At 39.6% G+C, this 21,710-nt stretch overlaps 1 protein-coding gene across 2 annotated transcripts in view; it reads left to right on the top strand.

The window, feature by feature from the left end:
* The window catches only part of RIMKLB (ribosomal modification protein rimK like family member B), a 48,205-nt gene that overhangs the window by 3,226 nt on the left and 23,269 nt on the right, over positions 1–21,710 (top strand). For both annotated transcript variants that reach the window (XM_076345856.1, XM_076345850.1), the window contains exon 3: positions 4,756–4,976. In XM_076345856.1, the coding sequence (XP_076201971.1) occupies positions 4,802–4,976 (175 nt within the window). In that variant the 5' untranslated portion in view covers positions 4,756–4,801. The remainder of the gene's footprint in view (positions 1–4,755; positions 4,977–21,710) is intronic.

Below are 21,710 nucleotides of genomic sequence, written 5' to 3'. Positions count from 1 at the left end.
GCATTCTAGAAACTGCTGTAATGGTAGAGACAATTGGTTTACTGGAAGTGTGTACTCAGTTTCAAGCCTTAGCTAATTTATGATAAAAAGGAGAGCAAAATACCTTTTCCAACTTGAATAACACTGTTCTGCAAACAAGTATTAAGGGATGTGCATTAATGATAAATGCGAAGGTGCAGTGTTATTCGTAGTGAGGTGAGTGCTTCGAGCTATATTTTTCCTAGTTCTCCATTTCCCATAGCAATCATGGCTGTCAGTCTCTTTGCTCTTTCCTTCTCACTTCCATGAGATTTTTATTATCATTATCTGAGCTGTAGGGATTAAACGTGCCTAGAGGTACGCTAAAACTAAGATTAGGTTTTACCTCTCTATTAACTGCTGAAATCCATGGAGTTGTGTTAGCTGCATAGTGCTGTAACTGAGGTTGAGAGTCTGAGCCGAGGTCTAAAAAAGAGGCGATTCTGGGAGGGGCTGATGGTAATAATTGTTCCACTAACTTGTTTCCCAGATTGCACTATAGGGAGTGTGCTACAACATCAGATCACAAGTTGTGCAGTTGAGATAGCTAGATCACATTGATTCCTAATGCTACAAAGCATCTGGGATTCCATTCGTTATTCCCATAGGGAAGAAACAACCTAGTCTTTTTAATTTACAAAGGCGTTGAGTAGTTGCATTCTGAATAGAAAGGATACGGAATGATCTTTTTGCGTACTAGATATCTTTTATGTTACACATTTATCAATAATACATAAATGAATTAGTATCTCCTAATAACTGGTTTCTTGTTTCAGCTTAGGGGAAAATACATCATGATGAAAAAGAAAAAGAGACTAGTCCATTTTTCTCCTGCTTTTGGGTGTTGAAGACAGGATGAGGAGTAAATGGACAATGGAGACCAATCCTCCATTCCTGGAGGCAGGTCTCTAAGGCTCTCTGTGAAGAGAAGACCCCTTCAAGGGAAAAAGAGTGGTCTTCAGAGAAGATTTCCAGATCTCTCTAGACAGCTGATCTGATTGGCTGAATTCCCTGTTATGTCAATAAAACATATTTGCATATGATGCAAAGTAGAAAAGTGGCACAGTGAATGCTTTTGTTAGAACAGCTGCTAAAGGTGGATTACAGATTCAAGGAACGCAGGAGGAAATATGTTTGCATGTGATGGGGAGGGGAGGAAGCTACTGTGTGAATGCCAGCATAAAGCCTAGCTTAAGTAATACAGGGATGCCACAGCTCAAAGTTGAGGTGAGCGTTCCGTTCCCTCTATAAATTGCTAAGAATCTGTTCCACACAGCGTCTTTCTGAAGCAGATGCAGCAGTGTCTGCTTGGCTGGCGTGACACGCAGTTTGATTTTTATCATAGAGCTTTTACTTTGATGCTACCCTTCTACCTCTCCCAGTCTGTTTTATGCAGTTAAGTTTATGATGATTTTTTCCTTTTCATTTCATAAATCTATTAAATAGTTATTGGAAGATTGTACTTACATTGACTGTAGTAGTTTTGAATGAAAACTGCATTTCAACTGGTCATCTTGAAGACGTTTAAAAGTCTGCTCTTCCCCTTATATATACTATACTTATTTTGCAATAGATGCTCTCATGGGTTAGGAAGTGTTCCATGCACACCCAGCATTGTCTGAGGCTGTGTCTTTTAGATTGAAATGGGTGGGGTTGGTTTTCAGGGAAAAATTCTGGAAATCATATCCAGCTTGAGAGTTTAATGCTCTTGTGCATCTGACTGCAAGGCAAGCTTTCCTCCTACAGACCATTTTCTTGAGAATGTGGGAGGGATTGTTAAGATGTTTGGGTTAATAGGGTAAATTGCAGGTTTTGTGTTCCATTGAGACTTCTTACACAATCAAAATAGAGATTATAAGGAGAGGCTGAAACTGATAAGTAGATTCTGTTTTTAGGAGCAGAATGTTGGTGTGAAAAGGATGTTTCTCCAGGTGGAAAAAAAATGTGGTACTGGGTTGGAGGTCAAGGAAATGATAGTTAGGATTACCAGTTTCTGCCTCTGCCGCTGGCTTGTAGCTTGATCTAAAGGGAGTTTCTTTACCTCCAGACTTGAGGTTGTTACCTGCCTGCCTCATGATGAGATGCGAGCCTTTGTATATACATTTATAAAACTTAAGATTTAGAGGAAATGAGACATAGTATTAGGAGGGAGATGAATACCCATAGCCAAGGCATTTTTATATGCCTGCTGGTTTAATGTGATAATTGAGATAGCTGGATGGCTCTTGATGATGCTGTAGCTCCTTTCAAAAACAGAAGAAAGATGGAGGAAAGAAAAGGATACACCTTTTTTTTCTTTCTTCTTCAACCCTTTGCTGATATTTAAGAAAGAAAGTACTGAAATGGCAATCAGGGAGAGATGATGGCACAGTCTCTGCAGATTTAAGGGGGTGGAGGTGGGGCCACGTAGAAAAGAGATTTGAGAAAAATGGGAGCAGATCCCTGTTGGCAAAGAAATCAAGGGTTAGTAGCAAGCAAAAATGGGGAGAAGGCTGCCAGAGAGAAAATACTTGTTTCTTCGCACCAGTGTTAGAACCACTACTGAGGGGGGGGGAAACCCCGAAAATAAAACCAAACCAAAAAACCCAAACAGGCCGAAAATCTGTAATGGCTTCTGATTTTTTTTAATTACTAAAAAGTCTGTAGTATCTTTTTTTATGTGCTCAATGTTCTATAGCTGTTTAAACTGAGATAGCCTAGCCTGTTAGGTAGAGCTGCTTTTCAAAAGAGAGGCGGTAGGTGGGGCTGTTTGGTCTCCCCAGTCATTCACGCGAATAGCAGAAATAAAGGTAAATTGACATGAAGCTTTCTGAACTGTGCCGTAGCAGTGCCATTTTTGAAAAATATAGCTTGTCCCAATTCTTAGCTGAGGATGTTGTCCCAGGACGTTTTCTGTAAACTACCATGTAGAGAAATCCATTGTTGAGAGAGCAAAAAGTGGGGCAGGATCTGACGGTTGTCAGCCTTTGCAAGCCCAAGCCTCATCTTGCCCTTTTCACTTTCAGCTGCTTTGAAGTAAAAAGGAGTTCTTTGAGATATCAAAAGATAATCTTTACAGCTTCCCATACCCATTTTCCTGTGGGAAGCAAACACTCCTTTTCCTGCTTTACCTTGAGCATCTTGACTGCTGTCAAGGGCCAGTCTGCATCTGTGATTGTCTTTCCCTAGCTTCTGCTTTCTTTCAATCTGTTAGTATGAAGAACTTTAGCCCTTGGCTTTATTGTTGCTCCTCATTTAGCAAAGCAATGGAAAAAAAGTCACAGTCTTTGCTTGTTGTCATTATGGTTCTCAGTACCAGGAATAAAAATGGCCACTTAAAATTTTATCTTCTTGTTAAAAAAAAGCTGTACTAGCAGAAAAAACTTGGGTTTTAATTAAAAAAAAAAAAAACAACCAGCTTGTTCTTATGGTTGTATCAAAACAATCCTTTTGTCCCAAGACCTGCTGCAGAAACTGAAATTCTTTGTAATATTAAATTGAAGCAGTTATATACCTATGGTCTTTCTGCATTTACATTTTCTGCTGACACCAGGTCCTGTCATTAGGACTACCAGGCAAAACTCCTGTTTCTATCCCAGAGTTCAGTTCTGTTGGAAACTCATGTAAGCTATATTGGTGAAAACAATGATTTCTACCTCTTTATTTTAATATGAAAGTTTAAAATGTGTCACAGAAAACAGCTCTGTTTTTCTCCAGAATTCTTTTTCCCTACACCATGCTGCTTCTTGTTTTTCGTGAGTGTAAATGGATAGTCCATTAATATACTTGTAATTGTTTTACAGCTTTTAAAATATTTTAGTATATAGTGAAAAATAGTCCAAGTCCTCTGCATTCAAAGCAAAAGGAGCAGTACCTTGCTGTTATCACTTCTAGCACCATTGAAATTCTTCAGTTTGAACTGTTTTTTTCTGGTTTTGGTGCTGAGTTCATTAGTGCTGTTTATGTATAGAGGTGATTTAAAAAAAAAATTTGGAGCAAGAAAGGGCTAGCACTGAGATTCAAACCTTGATTTTGCTTTAGTTTACGTGTATTAATGTTCGGTATTCTTAACATCTTGTTGATGCTCCTTGTTCCACTGTTTTTTCCATTAATATGTTCTGGATAATACTAAATATATTTCACAGTAGATGTGAAGTATTTGTAAGAGCACATCAGTCTTGAAGTACTTATGTGGAAAATTATGTTTTAATGGATTTCTTCCTTTCTTCTGCTTTTTTAACATAAAGAATTTGGCACAATTTGTTGTCTTCCATATATGGTGGGAAGGGATACATCAAGTCTGTCACTGGTGTTTTAGCGGTACCTAGGAGAGGGGCTGAGTTACGTCCAATTGTAAGGAATTATCCCAATCGTGAAGTTGAAATTCTGGCCTTCAGAGGTGGCCATTCAAAATGTTTTTGGTCCTTGGCATGCCTCTTCGTACTGTCAAGAAAGGGGGATGCTACTACCAGTACCAGTAGTTATGTCAAGCATGTACTTCTTGTGGATGAAACTAGGATCAGGACCAAGACCTGATTTTTAGCATTTACATTCCATTGAATGTAAATGGATTTGTTTCTGTTGTTGTTACTTCTGTTGCAGATTAGGCGTAGACATTATTTTCCCACTTGGAGGTTGGAAGTTGCACTCCATTGAAAAGGACTGACCTGTGCAGAGGGAGTAGGACTTGGTACAGTGGGGAACATGAAGATAGGAGCCTATGTACTCTAACAGAGTCTCATCTTCTCCACCATCTAGAAGTTCCATTGAAAGGAAACCTTGAAGGTTGCAGGACAAGTCCAAGATGTGCAGTTCAGTTGCTCCCAGGCTGTGGTTCTTAACAGACCGTCGCATCAGAGAAGATTACCCTCAGCAGGAGATCCTGAGAGCACTGAAGGCCAAGTGCTGTGAAGAGGAGCTAGATTTCCGGGCCTTGGTGATGGATGAAGTGGTGCTGACCATCGAGGATGGAAATCTTGGTGAGAATGAGCTAAGGCTGGGAATGTGCTGAAAGGGTACTTGGAAAAAGATTGTAAAATGGAGCATCTGTACTCTTTAATAATGAATTCGATGTGTGCCAGACTACCATACATCATCTAAATCATGTAGATGTACATGATATCATGTTCTTTAGCATTTATTGTGATAATCAAATATAATTGTTAACTTTTCTAATTCGCATTAGAACTACTTTTGCCTTCCCTCTGTAGAATAGAGAGGAGGGTTGCTTTAGTTTGTTGATTCCAGGATAAGGACTATAGGACCTCTGAATTAAGAAGAAATTACAGAGTTTCATTTTTGCATAGGTACTTGAAGTTTATGGGTCACATTTAAGAGTTTCAGGGGGACTTTTTTCTTCCGTTTGTGTTCTGACTCCAAGATAGCAAACACATTTGAAATAAACTAAAAGGAATTTTCAATGGACAGTACAAATTGTCATGGAGATAGAGGTAATAATATGACATAACTAAAGCATTCTGCTGTATGGATGTGTAGTTATGTATATGCCAAAAAAGAATGGGGCTGAAAAACAAAGTATGTGCATCAGAATAATTTGAACTATTACTACAACTTACAGTGTTTTAAACTAAATTGTAAGTTTTCCATTCTGTTTTCCTATTAGCTTTTTTTTTCCTGTGGCGTTTAAAAAGGAAAAGCAAGATGTTAAGGTGTGTTAGAAATGTTAAGTAAAACGATTCTGTAGATAGTAAGCTTATGTTACAGGAAGAATATTAATACCACCAATGTCAAGCTGTGTAACACTTATTATTGTAATTCTTTTTTTTTCAACTTTTTAATGTGGATTTCCTAAAGGAAGGAGACTGCAGTGTTGTTTTGTACCTTTACCTCTTCCATTTCTCTTCCCCATATATCAGTCAAAAAAAAAGTCGCTGGAGATCCAGGGAAGAATTACATTTCTGAAAGTTGCATTAGAATAATTCTGTATGGGAAGAAAATACAAAAGTACCCTCAGCCCTGAAGAAGAGGCTGCCATGTGATCTAATACCTTGTTCCTTATTGGGGAATCTAGGAGGGAAATCTTAAAACTGACTCTGGGGAAGTACTTTGGTCAGAATTTGTACCTTATTGTAGCGTGAATCAATCAAGCATAAAACAAATGCATGGGAAAACAGGATTTTTGATTCTGATATTACTAAACTTTTATTTACATATTTTGTCTTTTATTCTGAGGTGTCTCTGATTTTTATCAGAGACTTGAAATTCTGTAGGATGTCTTCAAATCAAGGCAACTTCTTGTCAGAAAGTCTGAACATCTTACTGCTCTGAGCGTGCTGTCCTTTGGACAGCATGTTCTGCGAAGGCAGCTATCCTGGACTGTAGCTGCAGCCTCCAAGATGCATAATTGGTCTTTCAGCATTTCAGTATTGTTTTTATTTCTTGGTGATGTTTTCTTCTTTCCTGTCTCCTGCCTGTTTTGGGGGAATTAAATATGGCAAGCATGAATTGTGGGCCTTTCTGCTCTCTTCCATTTAATGTCTCCTAATGCTGCATCTATTGCAAGAAGAAAAGATGAAGTATGCAAGTTGGAAAACTGATACTGAAGAATGTGTAGTACAAGAATGGGAAAAATTAAGGAAATGACTAGAAAGAGAATGCAAAAAAAGGAAATTATTTTCATATAAAGTGTTCATTCAAAACTATGTAAATAACCGACCTTGTGAAAAGGGGTGAGGTAAAAATGCTGAAAGATTGCAGGTAGAAATTTCCTTATAAATAATCTGGACTGGCTAATTGTGACTTTTTTTTTCTTTTTTGGGGGTGGGGAGGGTGTGGGAGTTGTCTTATATCAAATAATTCTTTCTCTTGGAGAGAGATGAAAAATCTTCCCTCTTAATTTTCCAGGTTTTTTTTTTCCTAGTGCTTGCCCACGTGTTTTGATACAGATTTCTGGTGGAGGACACAAGCAAAAGTTTTGTGTTCCATTTTCCTTGTTAAACTCCTCAGCTGGCCTAGGAAAAGGTGTCCTGGAACAAAATCCAGGAGGTAATGCATTCTGTACACTTTCTGTTATCTACTGTTGTGTGAGGGGTCCAGGTTGAGTAAAATTTTGTACAACATAGAGGAGTTGGTGAAGAGAATGTATTTTCAGTGGATAATAACCTGCTTTTGCTTCCAGTTCTACCATTATTTGTGTTGAAAGCTTAGCAATACAGGGCTCAAACTCTGACGGTAATACATGGTATTGGAGGAAGTAATAGTTAGGTTTTCACATACTTACACTTGTGATTAGAGGGTTTTTTTGTCCTTTAAAACCTAGGCAATTTCTTAAGTAATCAAGAATCAAAGTCAAGTTGGAAATTACAGGATGCTATTTAAAACTTTAAAAATATGGTATTTCTGTAGATGATATAATCAGTAATACTTCTTCGTGGACTTGCTGACTGTTAGGAACATGGCTGAAGACTTCAGAGACCAAAAATTTAGCACAGGACATTAAAAAGCTTGAAATGATTTACCTCACAAAGGTAGAGTGGAAAAGACACTTCTAAACTTGGGAAAATTGAGCAGAACTGGGATACATACCAAAATTGAAAATTGACCCTTCCACCAGTTACGTGGTGTATACCTTGACAGTAGAGCACATTGATGTAAATATCATTGAAGCCCAGAGCCAAAGACAGATGTGGAAAACTTCTGCGATGCTGAGACTCTTACAAAATCTTTGTACGTCAGAGAATGATAAGATTTGTCATGTACCTGACGTGGCCAGAGGGAGAGGTAGGGTTGTTTCAGTCAGTGGACACAGCAGTAGCGACTCCTCAGGGCATTGCTCTGCTGTACTGCAGGGCTGGATGGGAGGCGTGGCTGGATTCCCAGGCAAGCCAACAGTGTAGCCCTGGCAGTCCCTGCTGGTTCCTTTTATTCCGCAGCTGAAAGTTGGGATGACCCAGCATCCCAAGCACCCCCCACAGCCCCGGTATTACTGGCCACGTGATGAACCTGCATGCGGCTCAAGATCCTCGACACAGCATGAGTCCAAAAATGGTTGTAAATGCAAGTTAAGAGATGTAGAATTAAACTTTTTTCTTTAAGTTTAGAAGGGAACTCTTAAACTGATTTATGCTTAAACTGTTTTGGAAATAGTTTAAGTTCAACAAATAGTTTTTGAAAATAGCTATGGTTTACGCCTTATTTAAGTACATGCCTGCCTACCTGAGCCATGTATTCCTGTGTCCTTTGCACACTGGCAGTAGTACTCTGTAGATCTCCAAGGCAAAACCTGAGTTAAAATAAGTGGAAAAGTCCAGCTGCATAAAACAACGAATATTTTTCTGCTTCTTTGGTGGGCTGAACCTGCTGAAATGGTTACTGAATCAGACATGCACAACATTGGTGCACAGGAATGGACAGGAGTGCATGTATGGAAAAAAAGTGGAGGGTGATATTGCAGCTGTTCTGATTTAAACTGGCTCAAACTATGGTGTGGCTGTAGCCTAAGTTTCTTAAGAGCTAAATTCTTGAAGCTAAACCAGTCTAGTATGATCTACTGTGGAATGAGGCAGCCGTGTTCCTCTTGTCCCTTTCCAGCCTTGCTGTTGCTGCTTGCCTTGTATAAGGACTTCATGTCTCTCTTGGCTTGCTTTTATGTTGTAGCTAAGCTAATCTAATTCAAAAAAAGGTTGACCAAATTCTCTGCTCGTTTGCAGGATCTGGCATTTGTGTGAGTTGAGTTGGCTAATCCAATGGAACACTAACTCCGCCCAAATAATTAACAGTTTTCTGTTGGAATAGCTTGCTGCATCAACCCATTTTGTGGTCACACAATTGCTAACTTGAGTACATGAGGGCGGGGGAGAATGGGTTGCTCTTTTAGGGAATGGCTTTATGTTGATTTAGTTGTAGCTTCAAGGCGTACTTTAAAACAGAGGAATTTTCTTACAGTTGGGATGCTTGATAGTGTCAGCTTTAGGGGTTTTTTGTGGGTATGTTTCTTTGAAGCATCTGGTATTTACTGCTGTAAGAAAAATACTAGGTTATGAAATCAAATGGCTAGTTGCCTAATCTAGTTTGGCAATTCCTATATTCATTTGAAATACATAGCAGGTAATTTAACAAAACTCTGCATGACGTTTTCAGACACACATCTAAAGTCTTAACAGTGAGTCCTGTTAAAACGTGTAATTTTAAACCATTTGTATAAGTTTGCTAGCGCAGTGATATAACAGGCTTGGGGAATTTGAAACTAGACAAATTAAAGCTTGTGAGCAGGGGTGTGCGGGGTGGGATGGGGGTGGAGGAAGCCTGTAGGGAATAAGCATGCTATGAGACTTAGTGGACAAGAGGCAAAAGATAATTCATTATTTGTTTCCTCTTTCTGAATAGAGCACTCTTTTTCTCGCCCTTCTACACACCTTACCTGCAGGGAAACACAGTTCAAGAACTGTTTGTTGGTGCTAGGGAAATTTGGATCTTTCCTTTGTTAAAATTACATACAAGAATATCTTCATTAAAATTCTTTGCTACCAGAATAGCAGAAGTTGGAGATCACTGAGCCAGCAACTCACCAATTCCTTTATTGTAGGTTTTTGGAATCTCCATATTTTCTGATACTGTCCTGTGAAGGAAAACAGTTTTAAGGAAAGTTGCTTTCATGAACTTTTAACTACTAAAGATGCTGGAGTGAGTGGAATTGGAGTGTCCTAAAGCATAAAACAAAGTGTGAACTTTTCCTAAGACTTTCTTGGCTTTTCCTTTGGGAATGTAAAAGCAAGTGATCAGCCTACGTGAGGAATAAAAAGGACATCTGTTCTTAAACAGTACTACTTTGTGCATGGTCAGCTGGCTTTTCTTAAGTCAGATGGATGACATCTGGGAACTGATCTCTTCATTTTTTTCTGCAGAGGAAGTGTTTAGAAGATAGATTCTTTTAACTTGGTAAAGGTTGCTGGTGTGCTGGTTTAGGCATCTGGGTTTCCTGTGTGGGCCTGAAATTTGCAATATTAGTCACTATTTCGTTTAAGTCTTTAATCTTGCAAAATCTGATTTTGTTTCATATGATCTGTCCTTCATGTCTAATTTAGTCTGAACTAGTAACAAATAGTTGTGATCTTTGATTTATTTTTTTTTTTTTCCTCACGCTGAGTTAGATAGCATTGGAAATAAACATGGAGGAATCAGGATAGTTGAAAGATTTCTGTAAAGTATAGAAAGCTGGGGAAAAAAGGGTACAGTTGGATAACAAGTTCCTGTGTTTTCAGTGTAATGGTAAGAAAAGCACTCTGTCGGCTAGATCCGTGATAAGAGAGGGCTTTTACATCTATGAAACGGTTGCTATATCAAAACTCTTAATATTTTTGAATCCTCTTTAAGTCGCTTAAAGACTGTCTTTTATCACACAATAGGGAACATAATCACCTCCTCTTCCTGCTGACTGTTTCAGCAGTCCTCTGGCACTTGTTAGTCCAGCAGTGCACCTTACTGTAAGAGCTTTTCCTGCGGTGTGCAGCAATGGCTCTGGGAGTGATGGAGCAGCGGCAAGTGGCCTTGGCAAGGTGCCTTGTTGAGCACTGCAGAGTTGGCCCGTTTCCTGCTACTAACAACAGCCAGGGCAGCCATTGCTTTCTCTGCAGAGTTGGGAAATTGGTTTGTAACTCAATAGAGAGCTGGAGAAGAAACTGCATTGTGTGCAAAGGACTGGAAGGTGGTTAGACATGAAGTGAATTTTGTGTTGTTGAAAGTGCTGGGCCCAGAACCACTTGAAACTGTTTCTGATGTTCTTTCACGGTGGAAACCGGTTACTTGCCAGTCTGATTGATGTTAAACCTTACTGAGCCACAAGCATTACTAGCAGGCAGTTATGGACTCCAGTTATGGAGTATAGAGGGGATTCTGGAATGGTAGCTGTGTTTAGAGGTGGGTGACTATGTGACCACCCCAACATTACCTCAGACAAACACATCTCTAGTAGAAAAAACAGCAATTCAAACATTTGCTTTAGTATCATAGAAGCATATTTTAATAACAGTGCATTTCAACGGCTGCCACATGTTTTAGGAAGAATTGTTTTCTTTCAGAACTGTGACACCAAACACAACTTTCTTATGATGCATATTGGAAGAAAGGATTTATACTCTGTGAACCTGGGTGTCCTTGCAGTATTCTTCCTTTCTATCAGGGATTTCTATTCTTACATGAATGATTGCCTGTTGTTTCAAGCTGATGCTAAATAACGAAGGCTAACAATTGATTTGGTCTTCTCAAAATCGTTCTGTTTCTTCAGTAAATGTCAGTATGTCATCAGTGGTAGATATGGGCTCAGTCCAAAGCTGCCTTTGCAAGGTGGAGAGGTAGGCATGTTTCTGCATGGAAATACTTTATTTTGGTCATTTCAGAGGGCTATGTTAAGGACTAAAGTTTTTCATTTGCACGTGGTCTAGAACAGTGAGCCAGGAAAATCAGACTTGTAGGGCACAAGTCTGATTTCTTGAATATCTTGAATATCTTGAAAATACGTGCATGTCATCATATCTGAAAATGCCAGAAAGCATTGCCAGATTTTTAATTGTTGTAAGAATTCTCAGGAATGACCATCTGGGGGAAAAACAATGTAAAAAAGACAAAAGCAAGATGAAAGAGGTATTTCCATACATCACAGTCAAGAAATGAAAATTAGCCTAACGTTTCACAAGACAGTCTTTAACTGGCTGGGGGTTTCAGTGTCACTTTTCCAACAATCCCTGTTGGAGTGCTGTGTCACCTAAGCGAGTTATGCTGCCACAGTTGTCTGAGCAGTTGCATTGTGAACAGGTCTGCATACTGGTGTAGTTTTAAACCAAATCAGCCTCTCCTTGGTGGAGGGTGTTTTTTAATGCTGCATCAGTCCTCTGAGGCAGGTAACAACATGACTGCACAAACAGTAGTGTGCTGCAGCTCTTAAATCAGGAGGGCAGAGTGTGTGTGTTGGGGTGTGAGAGATCAGGAGATACCACAAGTATTGATGTGAAAAACTTATCTTATGAAACTGACAGCTATGCTTGCTTTACTAGATTTGTGATCAGAGAAGTACTCTATTACCTGTTCTTTAAGCAATGTCAGTAGCTTTGGTTTTCTCCACCTTTTCTCCAAGTCTAGTTGTTACCCGTTTGTGAATGATGGGTAGTTGATTGATCCTCAGTGACTGTGAATATGAGAGAGGTTGGTACTGCTGAACTTTGTTCAGTGTTGAGATGGGTCTTCCAGTGTGCAGACCTGTGTCTTAACTGATATGGACTTCTAGGAGTGCCAGTGGCCATGGACAAGTCCCTTTATTTTCTTATTCTTATAAACTCTTGTCTATAAAATATAATGAAATACCGGTTTCAGGAATTAAGCTTTCCTTTTATATCTGCCCTTTGCTGCATGAAAAGACTGGAATGAAAAGAAGAGCCCCCCCCCCCCCCCCCCAAAAAAAAAGTGTCACTAATGAAACTATCACTAATTTTTTATTTCCTTGTATTGTAAATAATTAACATTTACAATGTCACAAAAATCTGTGATGGTGTCCTTTTAATGATTGTTCTTTTAATGGAAAAGCTTACATGATTTCTGTATCTGTTTAAAGGTACAGTCCATTTTAGGATTACAAGTGTGATACGGAGTTTTAAAATGCCTTTGTAATTGTCAAAAGTTTAAGCAAGCTTTGGTAAGCAGAATGTGTTACATGTGCTCTGACAACGTGAGCAGAATACCTGAGAACAAATGTATTCTGCTAATGTTGCCAGAGAAACCCTGCTAGGATTACACTAATTAACTGCTTAACTGCTTTAACTAATAGAAGGCTTTTCCTGTCATACAGGAAGGTTTTCTTGCTCTGTACTTCCATATAGTGCAAGTATTGAACTGGGGACTGTCTTGCTGTGCTTGTTACTCATCTTGACACATCTGCGAGTAAAACGTGCAATTTTTTTTTTTTTATTTTCTTATCTGGAGAGGGCATGCTTCTGTTTTATTATTTTTCCTTTCAGTAAAGTTGTACCAGTGAAGAATTTGGCTTCCAAACCCTAGGAATATATTTTCATGAAAGAGAGGGGAAAGGAATGTGCGCCTTTCTAAGCTAAAAAAGTACTCCAATGGAATACTAAAAAAGTAGTCCAATGGAATACTTGCACTGTGTGCTTAACATGAAGAAAGTTCTCTCTGCTTCAGACACGTGATGTTGCATGGTATAGGTAGAAATGCTAGAGAATTGAACATGCCCAGTACTAGCATAGTGGAAGAACAGATATTGGAAGAGACAGACTAGTGATTTGATCCATTTTGGCAAGGGGTGAGGTAAAAAGACTAAATACGCCAGTGTTCTCTGCTGGATTTTTTAGCTGAGAAGGGGGGTGGGCTGCACTGACACAGTAAATAGAGTAGATGATTTTGTTTACAGTAATAGTTGTAATGTAACATCACTGAAATAATATGCTCAAAATCCATGCTATCAAATCCTGTTTCTTGGCAGTTTCTGTCTAAAGAATTAGATCTGGTAGGGAAACATAGCAGTCAAGATCAATAAATATCTCATTTGAATTCTAAGAACTTGATTTGAAAGTGTCCTCTAGGTATCTAGCCCGTTGCATTGTTGTGTTGGTACAATGCTGTGGAACTTCTGGGGGGGATATCCTTTTAATTTAAGTTTTTGCAAGGACAGAAGAGGAAGTTGTTTGTAAAAAGTTGTGCAAGTGTTCCCTTTAGTTGTTCAGAATATAAAACTATTTATTGTTTGAGAAGTAGTTTAGGTATAGAAATAAGTAAGTAGCATAGACAGAGCTGTTGGATCACAATACAAATGTGATTCTCATTACAGGTCTCACTGATATGCTTACCATCACAATGCTGGGCATCCCCAGTCACTGGGAAGGCATAAGGGGGTTTATGCCAGCGCAAGCCCATTGCTCTCTTCAAAGCTCTTTTGGGTAGTTGTTCAGTTTTTGTACTCCAGGTTGGGCTGAGCCCTGTATACACTCCCCCATGCTGGTCTAATTATCTCAGGAAGACATTCACGCTCTTGCTGCTCTCCTGGACGAACATGTACACAACCAGTTGATACACTGAACTGGGAGTCAGCCAATCCCCCTAACTGTTACAACCCTTTATCTTAAAAGCCACCTTCCGGTCCCCTTTGTCATAGTACAAGGTCAGCTTTCTTTGCCACAGGTATGGTCAGTCACTTCCCACATTCTTCCCAGAGCTTCACAAGCATGTTGCCCTTGCCCATCTCCACTGAGCCTTCTCAGGAGTTTATTGATCCATCACGTGGAAAGAAGAGCTGGCAGTGTATAGAATCTGGAGTCTGGGGCATTTGCCTGGGTGTAAGAGACTTCTCTTACAACTTCTGTCTTAGGTGGAGGAAGTAATGGAATACAGGTGTATTTCTTCCCAGGTTCATGCCCTGACCTTAGAGATGGAACGTTTTCATCTTTGACTTGGTAGATATTTGCTTTATGTAATACAAAACAGATAGATATGAACAGAGAGACCAACTTAGGAAGTCTGTGTAGCCTGATGACTGTGTCAATATTTGGATTCCATGTCCAAGTAACTGTCCTTGAATGAGGAGGTAAAAGAATAATCTCCACCACCACCAAACGCTTACTGTGAAAAGTGCCAAAATCCCTTTGTGAACCTAGTGTGAAAAGTCAAGCTGCTGCTTCCAAGTTTCTTTTTATGCTCCAAATAGTACTGTGAAGGTCTTGAATTAATGAATGGATTCTCTTGCTTTCCCCCACTCCCAATAAAAATTACTGACTTCATTTTTCAATTAGCCCTTGAAGCGGCTTAGACCACCCAATTGAGAATCATCTGAGGATTTAATTTTTGGTTGAATCATTACTTAAGTAGATTAGAACGAATTAAATTTGGCACTCAAGGGAATCATGGCCTTTAGTGTTTTTGTTAGTCTGTTTTTGCTATATTGGGACCATTTGTTCAAACAGTATTTTACAAAGTGACAGTACCATATATCGTGATGGAACATAAATGTGTGTGTTGTTTCAGTACAGAAGAGTCTGAGTAGTAGATAGCTTTTGGAGATTGAGATCACAGATTTTTTTTTTTTTTTAGTTGTATAACTGTTTTACTCAGTTGTCCCCAAATAATATTAATCTGAAAATTTTAGGGCTTTTTGAAAACACAGATTAAATCCTCAGTAATATTCTTGTAGTATGAGTGCAATAGTTTGCCGTGTTTACCAATGCAGAAATAATATATAGGAAAGCCAAGAGGTTTGTCTAAGGCACCACAGTAAGTAGAAGACTTGATTTATGCCTATGACTAGATTGCTGGCTGCTTGCTTCTATGTACTAAGACCAGTTTTCTAAATTAATTTGCTCATTTTATTCTTTGACATCTGAATGGGTGACCTAACTGCTGAAACTGCTGATGTACTGACATTATGTTTACTTCCTGTGAAAGTCAGGATTTATTTAAAAGTGTAATTTCAGACACTCAAGGTGGTAAATGGATGAGATGTCCTAATCTGTAAGGCCTTCTTCCCTGCTTTCCAGTAAGAAAAGCATATTGCTTGCTTTGTCTCTTATGTGTGAAACAAAACAAAAACATGGTTTCATCTGTTGGCCAGGCAGGTGACACTGATACAGAACTGGTACTTTGCTTAGTTTGGGCGAAGAAATCTTGGGTTTTAGTACTGATTCTGTTCTTAAGCGACATACTGTATCTGATGAAACATTGGAGGTGTTTTTTGACATTGTGGATGGGTCTCATATCACCCATCTTAACATTACAATGGGCCAAAACTTTCCATTATAAAACAGATTTTTATTGCTTATCATTTGTCCTTCCTTATTAATATACGTCCCCCCCTCCTCCCTGCCGCCCCTTAAGTCTTAAATGTCTTTTTGAGGGAGTTTTGGAAATTTTCTGCAAAGTGATTCAGTGGAAGGAGGGCACTTCAAGGAAAAAAGAATATGTTTTTCTATTTTTCCATGAATTTGTAAGGATGTTTTTGGAAGAACTAGCTTGGAACAGAAACTCAATTTCGCTGAAGTGCCTTTTGCTTGTTATACCTGTGAAAGTAGACATAAGTTTGTCCCAAATTATTACCCTTTCGAAAAATAGTCTGTTATGCATCTTAGAGGCTTGTTTAAGCTTCACAGCTAAAACATTTGAAACATTCCCCTGTATTATGCAAAAAAAAGGACTTCTGGTGTTGTGGCCTTGTCTGCTGTGGGATGCGCTACAGTTTGGTCTGAGCACACAATTTAAAATGGAGGTTTTCTTTTGTGTTGGTTATACCTCCTCTCACTGACACGAAGACCTGAATGGAGTAAATCACTCCATTCAAATGTAGCAGGGACAAGAAGAGTGGAATTGGTTTGGAACTGGGGACTGTGGTGTCAGTGGGGAAAGATCTGGTGTGAAGGCAGCGTGCTTTGCAAACATGCTGGAACACGAAATGGTAACAGGAAGTGATTGCAGTGAAACTCTTGCTAGATAAGAAATTGCTTCCCTCAAGAAGGAAATTGGAGCTGGAAGCCAGTGGAAACGTGGGTTGTGTGTTGAAACTTCCTTGGGAAGAGATGCAAGCTGAACAAGGAGCCTCAAATGGAAAACAAGTTTGGAGGCTTCAAGGCAGGAAACTGAGTGGTTAGAGTGGTATTCAGAATTGCAGGCAAAGAAGCTACTTGACAGTAGGAGAAATCTGTAGTTTGGAAATTAACTGGAAAAATAAGGAGAATAGAATGAAGGTGGGACAGAAAGGAAGTGGACGCACAGGTGTTAAATCTCGGGGGATGAATCCTGTGGGGGGTGAGTGGGGAGTGAGAAACTGGGGCAAAGCAAGCTGTGTGCAGTAGTTGCAAACTTCCAGTGCCTGGAGTGGAATCAAACCTTCCAGAGCTTTTCTCTCCTGCAGAGAAACATTCCTCTGCCAGTAGGTTACACAAGTATTTGCTGACAGCTGAGCCCATTCACCTTAAGCGCTGGTCCACATAGAGGCTGCTGACCCAGTGCTGTCAGCTCAGGTGTCAAAGGTCTGTGTGGTAGATGAAACTGTTCTAGCTCTCATGTGCTATTCCCCCAGTGTCATGCATGTGTTACTTAGATGCCAAGTGATGAAGTTTGCTTTTGATTATCTGCAAATGTAAAGATAAAATACTATTATGAGTAATAACAAACAGCAAATACCCAAAAGCTAGAAATTGGCAAAAACAAATTTACATTTTTGACTCCTTTGTTGTGTATTTGTTTTCAGATACTACATTTTAAATTACTTGATCACATGCTACTTTTTCATCAGCCTCCTTAAAGTACAGGGTGTTCTGCTCTGGAAACGTAACTTGTAGCATAGTGAAAGAGAGGACAATTTGTAGGATGCCTTCTTTGTGGTTGCAGGAATTTGTGACAACTGAATGAGAGCATTGCTGGAAGAAAAGTGTTAGTCTGGTGATTTTAATTGGACTGTTCAGAAATTTGCCTGTAATCACATGTTTTTGCATTTTCTGAGTGCCCAAACTTTGGAAACTAGGATCAGCTTTGTGAAAGTGCTGAATACTTGCATCCACAAATAAAATCAATCGGAGCAGCATCAGCAACTGAGAAATCATGGTCTTCCAAATGTGGTGTCTAGAATTCCTTCTTTAACACTTACCTCTGGGTTTCCTTTCCCCATATGGGAAATCAGTAGAATACTCACTGGCTTCCTGTGGTGTTGACAAAATAAATTAAGATTGTGAAGCACTTAGATGTTACTGTGATAAGCACAATAAATAAAACTCAAGAAGAAATTAATAATGATGTGTTTCAAGCAAGGATTTCAGTACATCCATCCATGGACTATGCACTGAACAATGTAAAAGAAAATACAGTGCTGAGTAGCTGCTTGTTAAGTGAGTGCTGTACCTCCTGTGCACATTAGATAAATGCTGTGGGGAAAAATAATGTTTGTTCGTGTAATTGAAGACAGTATGTGGGTGGGGTAGCAGATCAATGCTACAGACATATCCTTAGCTGCGGCTTTTTCAAACCTTTATGTGCTTGACTTTGTGACTTCAGTAGTTTTCTCTTAATGTAGCTTTTTAACGTAATATTGTATACACACATTCTTTGTAAATAATGTATGTGCAGTCACACAGGGATTGTGCTGGATGCATCAACACTGTTTACTAGCCAGGCTTTGGAAAACGTAGATGTAGGGAAAAACAGGAGTAATGCAATGATAACCAATTACTTGGGTAAGCCAATACTCTGTCTTTGAATAGTAGTCCATGGATGTGTATTTACATTCAGGATACATATGTATCCTGTCAGTGAGACTGAGGAATTATTTTACCCGTCTAAATGCCTGGAGAGGTTGCGGTTGTGCCTTGTTCTCCCTCATACTTGTTTCATGAATATGTAACAATGGCGTGTCCCCATTGTTATTGTACTTCTCAACTACTTTGGAAAATGGCTTATGCCATTCTTGGAATTCTTTTTGTTGGCGTTCTTTTGACAGCACTGCTTTCAGTGTTTGTATTTCATATTTTATGAGGTGCCTTGCAGGCTGTTTTTCATGGTTAAGAACATCTTCATATATATGTATATATATATATAAAAAAAATTAATACATTACTTTTGGGTATCAATGTATACCCAAAGTATACACTGGGTATTGGAAGTATTGAACCTTCTGTTCCTGGAGGAGGAACAGACCCACAGGGTGAGCTACATTCTTAGTTCTTGGCCAGGCAGGATGCCACGCTTTGAGTTGAGTTTTTCCTTAATATGAAGCAGGAAGGGAGCACTGGTGAACCTGACTGAGGCTGCCATGGTAGAAGCAGTTGTTACGATCTTGAAATTACTTTTTAGGAGTTCCAGGATTTCCTGCACCAACCACATGTATATTTTAGTCTCCCTGTTCTAGAAAGCAGAGCCATCCAAATCTTACCTCTTCATGTTGTTGAGGGGTGGCTTTCATTCCTGTACCATGCCGTTTCCTTCTCAGTGAAGAAGGTTTTTAGTAATAACAAAAGAGGCCATATCAAGTTCTCCTGCTAGTGTTACTATGTGTCCCTATTTCCCTGACTCAGATGATCTTCGTGAATATCCTGTAGGCTAAAATTAAAGGTTTAGCTCTCCTTTGCCTGGGTTGCAATCCAGCTCTGCTTATTCCCAGTGAGACAGAGTTTTGGTAGTTGTACCTTAAAAATTCTTTAAAGGTTTGGAGTAGCTCTTACTTGTTCCACAAAGGTAGATTCAAACTCGACTCAGGACCTAAAGGGGACTACCCTTTCTGCCCCTGACAACTTTCTGCATCTTTCCCTGAAGGACTATATTGTTGGATGACTGCTTCTGCCAGGAGGATGGAATGGTGGTGAGCAAGACCTGTTTTCAGTTGTTTATTTATAGCTTAACAATAAAAGTTTCACAACTTTCCCCCCCTCTTTGTTACTTTGCTTTCCAGACAGGGTTTGCCTTTACCATATACTGAATTTCTTCTTAAATCTCTTTCCAAGTTTCATTGTGGTCAGGGAATCAGGCTGTGGTCCCCCCCGCAACTGTCAAACCTATAGAGGCACTTTCAGCATGGAGAACTTTATTTTAATTTTTTTAATGACACTAAAAGCTTGTCAGATGAGCTTGACTTTGCAAGAGAAAGAAAGGATGTTTCCCAGTGAACCCACAAACCTAGTTTGAGCTGTGAAATAGTGCATTGTGGAGCATGCATCCTACTGTTGCAGCCATGTAAGAGGCCAGGCATACTGCAGGAGAATGCCACAGAGAATCATAGAATAATTGAGATTGGAAGGGACCTTTAGAAGTCATCTGGACCAACCTTCTGCTCAAAGCAGCCAACTTGAAAGCTAGAGCCAGCTCTGAAGTTAGATCAGATTGCTTGGGGCATATGCAGTCGGGTTTTGAATATCTCCAGGGATGAAGCCTCCACAACCTCTCAGGACAGTCTGTCACAAAGTCTGACCACCCTCACAGAAGGGGATGGGAAATACAAATATATGGTCACAACTGTGTTTGCAAGTTGTATCTGCTGCTAGTCTCTTGACTAGCTCTGCGCACTCCAAAGAAAAGCTGCACGTATGTGATCCGCTCCTTTGTGTGGAGCACAAACCCTCCTCCTCACTTTCACAGCCTGTTGTTCTGAAAGACCCTTTATCCATTCACCACAGCATGCAAACTATCTAGCTGCCAATGAGGAGAGAATACAGGTTGGAGTGATGGTGTAAGTGCAGGTAGAAAGGTAGAAAGAAGTTACTTAATAACAACTGGAGGTTTTTGAGATGTGCCTGTTCATATCCTGCTTCCTTTTGTTTTTCTGTCAATCTTCCCAGGATCATTCTGGCCTAAGAAGGTTCTTTGTGCACTCCTCCTTACATGCTTGGGACTAAAGGTGAGGCAGGATTCTGAAAGTGCATGCCCTTTGTGGATGCTTTGAGGTGAATAAGGTCTGTGGCTGCAGATGAAAGGGATGCCGTACATGTAAACTGCATGTCTTAATGCTTGTAATTGTTTGTCATGCTTGAACAAGGCTGGCAGCTGGGCCTTTATAGCAATTTTGCTGCAAATTTTTCTTAACCTGGCAGAGTGGGAGCTACTGGAGAATGTATTATCTGCATAGGACAGGAGAGCAAGAGTTGGAGAAAAGAGAAATCGGTCTGACAGGGTTGTTTTTGCAAAGTTGGAAGCTGGGCTAGCTTAGTGACCATAGAGTTGTAAACGTAGGAAGGGGGGAAAAAAATATCTCACTATAGACAATTCTACAGTCTCAAAACAGCACTATCTTGACAATTTAAGCTGTTCAGATCATTGCTGTTGTTGCTGTGATCCAGCCTCCTCTGTTGCAGTTGACACCTGGATTGATCAGATCCTACAGTGAGCTGGTTCAGCTTGCGATACCTGCAGAAATCGAATTCCACAAAAGAACAGAACAGTTTCCTGCTGGTGTAGGAAACTTACCTGCTCACCGGTGGGTCTGATGAGCACTAGTACAAATGATAGGGAGTGGGTGGTACTACATGCCACTGTAGGATTGCATGGGGCTGGAGAGTAAAACTGTTGCAGCAAAAGAGTGACTTAAATTGTCTTAGAACCACTACCTTATGTGAGTGTTTTGACCAACACAGGGATTTCTAAAGAGGTGCTCATTTCTACCCCTTTCTTGCAAGGTGCATAGCATGCAGTTAAACCTTTTCCTCTAAGAATTTTTGATCTTTTTAAATCATGAGAGGCATAGTCTAGGAGTGAATGTAAATTACAATTCCGTTACTGAGAACGAATCAAGAGTGGCATTTGATAATGAGATTTCTATGATTGTGTTGCTGTAAAGTGGAAGAACTTGAAGAAGAATGTAATCTGCAAATATTTAAAGGAGATTCTCAGAGGAATCTATGGAGGAGTGAGATAAATGAACTAAGGAGACTTGTCATACCTGATGCTGGTAAAAAAGCTTCTGTTTCCCATCTCTGCCATTGATTTGTTTGTGATGAGATCAGTAGCCCCTCAGTGCTTTTTGCTTCTTTGTAAATTGGGCAGACGCTTATTTCAGAAAAGACAAGAAAAGAGAGCTTTAGAGCTTGTAGTGCAGAGCAAATACATATAAAGATATTTACCAATTAGTAGGGATTGGTAAACTCAGGACTACACTTACAATCTAGTGGTAAAATAGTTAATCTCTTAAATGTGTTGCCTTCAAAGGTCAAAACAAACTGACAGTGGGGGATGTCCCTTCTGCTTGCTTTAGTCTGCTGTCTGTGAGTACAATACTACCACTGCAT

Source organism: Aptenodytes patagonicus, chromosome 1 (genome assembly GCF_965638725.1).
Source record: "Aptenodytes patagonicus chromosome 1, bAptPat1.pri.cur, whole genome shotgun sequence".
In the NCBI taxonomy this organism is placed as follows: Eukaryota; Metazoa; Chordata; class Aves; order Sphenisciformes; family Spheniscidae; genus Aptenodytes; species Aptenodytes patagonicus.
Note: the sequence above shows the minus strand (reverse complement) of the source record. Positions and strands in the feature narration are given on the sequence as shown.